General features: G+C 53.1%; 1 protein-coding gene across 2 annotated transcripts; it reads right to left on the reverse strand.

Moving 5' to 3' along the window:
* Positions 1-264: 264 nt before the first annotated feature.
* SDR39U1 (short chain dehydrogenase/reductase family 39U member 1) lies at positions 265-6,907 on the reverse strand. Of its 2 annotated transcripts, XM_009273247.2 has the most exons (4): positions 6,806-6,907; positions 5,627-5,748; positions 4,811-4,954; positions 265-4,590 (listed from the first exon to the last, which is right to left on the reverse strand). In XM_009273247.2, exons 1-4 carry the CDS (start codon positions 6,841-6,843, stop codon positions 4,175-4,177), a joined length of 720 nt encoding a protein of 239 aa, XP_009271522.1. In that variant the 5' UTR covers positions 6,844-6,907; the 3' UTR covers positions 265-4,174. The 2 variants fall into 2 exon arrangements, with proteins under 2 accessions (XP_009271522.1, XP_009271523.1); XM_009273248.1 differs by lacking the exon at positions 6,806-6,907 and having other exon boundaries at positions 5,580-5,643.
* Between the last annotated feature and the right edge of the window lie 264 nt (positions 6,908-7,171).

A 7,171-nucleotide genomic window follows, 5' to 3' on the forward strand; every position in this document is an offset into this window, starting at 1 on the left:
TAATGCCCAGAGGAGTCAGGCTCCTGCCCCAATGTGTGCAGCCCACAGGGGGGCCCATTCAGGCTCTATGGGAGTGAGGAGCGGTGCAGCTTCTTCCAATATTACGGGTCAGTGGAGGAGTGTCAGGGAATGTGGAAGGAGCGTGTCTGCTCTTTTAAGGCTATCTGGTCAAAGGAGCCGTAAACAAGAACATACAGAGATAAACCTGACACATGATAAGGGAGGCCAAGATGAGAACAAACCTGAACAAACCTCACCCTAATTGGTAAGGATGTGTGGAGCGAGTCTGAGAACATTTATTTTTACAGTTGGCAAGATAAGGAAAGGGAGGGAGACAAACACATAGAGTCATAAAACCTGACCAATTAGCATTAACAAAGACAATAACCAGAAACAAACGTCATCGGTCACACTAATTGATGAGCTCTCAAGAAGCCCTAGGCAACCAGGACATTGCAACTGATGAGGATGCAAACCTGAGCGTCCAGGATGTTGCATGGAGTCGGTGGGACCGTGTCAGCTCTTGAGGGAATGTGCAGAGGGGGAGCTGGGAGCCACAAAGAGGTGGGTAGACAGAAAAGGGGTATAAAAGAGGCTCGTTGGGTGTAAACCTGGGCCAGTCAGTGCTGGTCTGGCTGAGCTCTGCGCTTGACCGCTGCAGTCTGCCCTGTCTTCTTATAAAATCTTTTCATAACTCTCTCTGCATAATCTCACTTTACCCCGTGTGTACATCTGCTGCAGGGACTAAGTGCCAGCTGCTGGGGGATCAGCGTAGTGGATTTGGTGCCAGCTACTGAAGTCAGACTGGGGAAGCAGGCACCCCTGGCCTGTGGTGTCAGCTATTGGAGCCAGTGGGGCTTCACCCTACAGCCACTGCGGTGGTAACTCTGCATGTCCACAAAACCATTTACTGGGGGGACCAGCATGAGTGAGGGGAGTGAGGAGCTCCGCGCCAGCAACTAGAGCGGAACAGCAGCTCTCAGCTTGTGTACCTGGTGCTGGATGCTGGGGGAGGTGAGTGTATCTCCCACAAACCGGCTGTGCATGGGGTGTGCACATCCACCAGCAAAATTCAAGCTGGACCAGCTGGCAAGTAGGAAGCCTCAGGTCTGGGCAGGGGTATCAGGCAGGCAAGGGATCCATGCGGGTACCTGGGGATATCTGTGAGTGTGGGGTGCCTGCAGGACAAGTGTGTGAGTGCTGCATGTTTGGTGTATCAAGCTGGGTCAGTCAGCGAGTAGGGGACCCATGGGATGGGTCAAAGGGCTGGGGTCCAGGTAGGGGTGCTAGGTGGACAGAGGGGTCATGCTGGTGCTCAATGGATTCATGAGTGTGCATATGCTTGTGAACCCTGAGGGTGTCATCTGAGTCTGCCAGCCCCAGAGTGGGAAGGGACAGGGCTGGCTGTGTTTGCGTTACATGGGTCCCATGTGTGGGCGCTGCTGACAGCAGTGTCTTGGCTGGAGCAGTCTGTGTGACCAGCCGCATCAGTGTCATCTGTCTGTGTGTTATTTGTCTGTGTGTGTACACACGTGCCCCTGATAGTTGCTCAGCTTCAGGGCTGATTGAACCTGCAAACAGGAAAGCAGCAGCTGTGGCCCTCAGCTTGGGCAGAGACCCTGGGTACCAGGCTGGGAGGCCAGTGGCCAGGAAGGAGGGTCCTGGACCAGGGCTGCTGGAGGCAGCAGCTGCTTTTGACATGCCTTAACAGTCATAAGTATTCACCTCTAAAAGAACAGAGAGACTTGCTCCAAGTCAGAGTAAATCTTCAGAGCACATCTGGGGCACTGCAGTTGGATCAGACATGCTTGCAGAAACACTCTGTGAGCACTGAGCACTACAGGGCTGGCTGTGTCAGTGTTGGGATAGCAGAAGACCTGTACTTAGGATCACAAAGTCTTGCAGCCTGAGGGCCAGGGTTTCCTTCTAGTCATCAAAAATAGACACTGGTCCAAAACCCAATCTAGATCTCAGCTTGCTGTCATCCCAATACATGTCTTCTGGCTCCACAGTAGACAATGTGGCATGGTGTGTTTGTGAATTTATCATGATGGAAAGTCCTAATTGCACCCAGTGTTTTCAGATCCCATACTGGGATTCAGGTGTCAAGAAGCTCATTTAAGTCCTGTGATGTGTTTAAGCCAAACATCATGCAGAGGCAATCCTTCAAAATCCTGAGTGAGTTACACATCCAGGCAGGGAGTCTGAGGCCTGGGAACTCTGCTTAGTGGCGGTCTTTCATGGGATATGCAACCCTCTTTCAGAGGAGCTGTGTGTTGCCAGTGCTTCTCCAGTCATACTTGTTTTTATTTCCAATCACAACCCAAAGCTGTCGCAATCAAGGTACATACAGGTACAGAAACAACCTACTGGGCTGACTAACCAGACTGCCTGACAGAAGGATGCTGTAGCCCACAACATCTGGGGAAGCAGACTGAAGTCCGAGGCTCTAAAAAGGTAGCTAGAGTAACCAAAGATGAAGCACTGCCGATTGTCCCCATTGTATTGCCCCACAATGAACTGGGCCTGTAACTCAGAGTAGGTCAGCCTGCTCTTGAGGAAAGGAAACTGAGGCACATGGGAAAAGGAAGGAATCTGCACCTAACTTACACACAGCACAGACACAATCCAAGCAAGCCACATTTATCTCAGGCAATGTTGCTTTCATAGCTATTCCCAAAGTCCCAGCTCACCTGGCTGTGCTCACACTGACTGCAAGGACTATCTCCAGTTCCAGCTGTACAGTCCCACTCTTTCCTGCCCAGAAAGTCAGCACATTGCCATTCTGTCTCCAGTATGGACTGAGCAAAGAGGCAGGTGAGTGGGTAATCTAGACTCCACCAGGATTGACCCTTCAGCTACTGTGACTACATTAACCTGGCATAAACCAGAAATATGTGGACCGCTCTTGTTCTGGATGGTTTCTTATTTCAGGAATGGAGCAGGTCTTTTTAACTGCCTGAAGTGCTTTTTAATATATTTTTCTAGCTCAAAATTATATCACACTAGAAATATTTCTCCAGAAGCAGTGCTATAATGAACTTACTTGCTCTGTAGATTTCACATCCCGCAACCCACTTTGGCATATGAAAATGGGTCAAGGGAAGCATGTGGATACATTTCCTTACTGTATGAGATGATGAAATTGCAATGTTCTCCACAAGAGAAGAGGTACTGCTTCCCAAGGCAGCCCAGGCAGCCTGGATATTCTCTCTCCCAACCAGTGCGAGCCCCCTGAACACAAGTACCACCTCATGGGATGAGTAAGGAAAACCCACCCTGCCTGGGATTAGAGAAGTGCTCCCTTTAGACTAAAGCAGTGCCTTGCACTACCTCACACCAAGATAAACCACCCAGTTTCTCCCCAGCACAAGCTCAGATGTAGTTGACACTTATCCAAGGCCTCAAGAGCAGTCCAGGGGCAACAGTCCCACCACCACCCTTGTCCCTACAGGCTGGCAAAGCAGTGTTCTCCTTCATCTCCACCACAGCATCAGCGTTATGCAACCCTGGAGGGGTGCGACTCTTGGGCCTAGACTCAGCTGGAGGTTCTGACACAGCAACTTGGTACAAGCACAGAGCTACCACAAGAAAGGAGATGGCAAAGTCTCCAAGCCATCCGTATCCAGCACCCTTTGTGCCCCCTCAAGATGGATCTTCTCCCACAACCACAACTCCATTCCCTATGAGACTGAGAAAGGCAAAGCAGAAGAGCATAACTAGGTCTCTATGTGACCATGGGGAAAAGACATGGGGAAAAACAGCAAGAGGGACTTCAGTAACATGAAGGAGAATTACAACACCTGAAAACCTCTTTCCTGCTGCCACCCCTGTCTCTCAGGGGAGGAGATATTACACCCCCCCAGCTGCTCTGCAAGCAGCTCACATGCACACTGTGGAAAAGGGAAGATGGCAGATTCAGCAAGATTGTGACTGGGGCTTGTGCCCTTCCCCAAAAGAGGTAATGTGGAGATTGCAGATGGCAATAAGAGGGATGATTCCTAAACCGGGGATGAACAAAGGGAGGTGGAAGGGGAAAAGATTGCTCACCCTCTCTGTATGGGGATGGGTAAGTGTCAAGAAGGGGCAGGGCTACCCTCTTTCACCCAGGGGAAGGCATGTGAGCCAGGGAGCTCACAAAAACAGGGCCCGACCCAGCCCAACCGAGGAGTCTTCAAGCCACAATGTCCTTCAGAGCTCCAGACAAGTCAGGGAAGACGAAATGGTAGCCGCTCTCCAGGGTGTGTTTTGGCACCACCCTCTGGCCCTCCAACAGCATGACAGCCCGCTCTGCCCCAAAGACAGCCCGCACAGCCCAAGCAGGCACTGGCAGCAGGGCTGGGCGCCCCAGGGCTGCAGCAAGCTCCTGAGCAAAGGTGCCATTGGAGGTGGCAGGTGAGGATGGGGAGACACCGTTGAGGACGCCTTGCAGGCACTCACTCTCCAGGGCATGACACACGATCCCAGCCAGATCCCGAATGTGGATCCATGGAAAGGGCTGGAGCCCAGAGCCCAGGGGGCCTCCTAGTCCCAGACGGAAAGGCCAGAGCATTTGAGAGACTGCACCACCACCTCGGCCCAGCACCACCCCTGTGGGGAGAACAGAGTGAGACCAGGAACGCCCCCCCAAGGGTCAAAAGTCCCCTTCACCCCCAGACCTACAACCAGGAGACAATCCTTAGAGGGCTGGACTGGAACAGCACCCCAACAAGGAGAGGCACAAGACCTGATGGCCTTCTCCCTCCTCTTCCCACGCTTGCCCCAGCACCAAAGCAGAGCCACCATGAACAGGCATGATGCCCCATCTCACCAGATCTCACCACAACACCACGAGCTGGGCTCCCAGGGATGAGAGCTGCAGCCTCCCAGGAGCTCACCAGGCGCGAGAAGAAGTCAAAATCCCCCCCAGGACTGTCCTCTGTATACTCAGCTGTGGGGCTAGGGCGGTAATAACCTGTGGGTGTAAGAGCAGAAAGGGGGTCAGGGTTGAATCATGACACCAGCCACCCCACCCAAAATGGACCCTCTTCCCTGCCTCCAGGAGCCCAGAACTCGATCACTCCATCAGGGACATCCTCATATGAACAGCACAGGGTCTCTCTGATAGCAATGCTGACAAGTTTTTGAACTACCAATGTGCTCTGCAAGTTCAGCAGAATGCACTAATACTCAGGTTGAGCTGGCAGCCCCAAGAACCAAATATACCAGCAAGCAACACACTGAGCTGGCTGCATAGAAAGGTGCTTGCTCTAACATTGGGCATCACAGATGCTGAACTGTGGCAGCTTTAAAGACTGTAGCAAGCAGATATGCAAAGTTGGAGATATGCAGGGGAACTCAGCTGAGGCCCTGCTTAGACAAACTGGTTCTACAGGATGCCTAAAGGCTTTCACTGAAAATGGAGAAAAGGTCCTGCCTTAATGACACCAAGAGAAAGCACAGGGACCCAAATTCCTCTCCAGCAGTACCAAAAAGCTGATCAAGGCTTGCCTAAACACAGTGACATAATGGCAATAAAGCTGGCATTTCAAGGCAAGACATGTGTCCCCCCAGAAGTGTGTTTCTGTCTGGAGGTATACCTCTCCAGGTCAGCATGAGTCATGCCTTGGCTGGGCCCAACCAATACCTACGCCGGTGACGAGGACCCAAGCACGGGGTGGCTGTTCAGCATCAGCAATGGCTTTGGCCAAGGTCCTGGTGGTCTCAACCCGGCTGCTGATGACTTCCCTGCAGAAGGCATCACCCCATCTGGGAAAGGGAGAGCCACTGATTATACTCCCCACAAGGACATCCCAGGAAACAACAGCACCAAGCAGGGCCCCAGCAGACACCTGCTCACAAGCACAGGAGAGGTCACGTGAATTCCCCCCCACCCCAGAGCAGGGGGAGGACATGGGATCTTGCTACCTAAATGCATGGGGACTTTGGGAGATGGTGGCCCTCCACTTCCCACAAAAGGCTGTGGGTTTTGGACTGCCTTAGGATAAAGGTAGCAGAGGAGCTGGACACCAAAGCTGGGTGCGGTGAATTCTTCCCAAGTGCCTGGCAGAGGCATTTCCAAAAACACCCTCATAGAAGTCAAACTTTGGTTCCGATTTTGCATTATCTAAATGTAGGCAACCAGTGTCATTTCGGAAACGTGGAACAACTTTGCCTGGCCTCCCAACTGTCAATGCAGAAGGGAAGCTGTCTTCCAAAGGCCTCTCAGAACTTAACAGGCCCACGGAAATGTTTTGGATGCTTGAGGACCCAGATGTCAACAGTCAGGTAACCCAAGTGTTTCCTGGACACTCTGTTTCCTCCCCAGATCCCTTCCACATTCTCTGACAACACTAGGCTGTCTTGCCTTCACCTTGTCCCAACAGCACTATGGGAGATCAAGTTACCTGCGGAAAGGGTTGAGGACATTTTCACCAGCCAAGTTCACCACGGCATCGCACAGGGGCAGTCCAGAGTGGGACAACTCTTCCTAGCCAGGGGTAACAGAGACATCACACACTCAGCCTCCCCTCTGCTGAAGCCTTCCCAACAACCAAGCAGGGTGGGCTTCTAAGAACTCCAACCTGGAGCTCCTAAGAACACTGCCTGGAGCACAAGCATGAATGGAGAAGGTTTTGCCCCTTGGAGCTACAGCTGTACCCACCCCAATGACTATGGCCCATGGAGCACCCAGGAGCCTGTAGTACATCCACAGGAGCCAGATTCCCCACTGCAGATTCCCTGTATCCCATGGCAGGCCAGGGCAAGCGGGCTTGTTCCTCAGCCCTGACACGTTCTCCCTCCTGTGACCGCTCTCATCTCATACCCAGCTGATCCGATCCTTGCCCTCTTGTCGAGAGACATGGGTCACTTCATGCCCACGGCTCCGCAGCAACTGGGTCAGCGCCCTGCCCACAAAGCCAGTCCCACCACCTAGGAGAAAGACAGGACATTACAGATTTGCTACCCGGACTGGCATCCCAAGGCCTGCACAGGCATCCCCATTACCATGCCCAGCTTCCCGGGGTACTCTGCGCTGGGCCCAGACCCGCCTGCCCCCAGCGCCCAGCCCTGAGGCCTCCACTCCCCGTGTCCGGGCGCCACGCACCATGTCCTACCCCCTAGCCCCGGGGAGGAGGGGAGAGGGGGGACTGGCTCCACCCTCTGTCCGCAGCACCCTCAATCCAGGCCC

Source organism: Aptenodytes forsteri, unplaced genomic scaffold (assembly GCF_000699145.1).
Source record: "Aptenodytes forsteri isolate BGI_AS27 unplaced genomic scaffold, ASM69914v1 Scaffold431, whole genome shotgun sequence".
Lineage (NCBI taxonomy): Eukaryota > Metazoa > Chordata > Aves > Sphenisciformes > Spheniscidae > Aptenodytes > Aptenodytes forsteri.

Excerpts from the sequence above, each read along its gene's own strand:
- SDR39U1 (XM_009273247.2), bottom strand. The coding sequence starts at position 6,843 with ATGTCTCTCGACAAGAGGGCAAGGATCGGATCAGCTGG. Across the intron at positions 4,955-5,626 it reads GGTCCTCGTCACCGGCGTAG|GTTATTACCGCCCTAGCCCC; the intron begins GTATTGGTTGGG and ends TTACACCCACAG. Across the intron at positions 4,591-4,810 it reads TGGTGTTGTGGTGAGATCTG|GGGTGGTGCTGGGCCGAGGT; the intron begins GTGAGATGGGGC and ends TTCTCCCCACAG.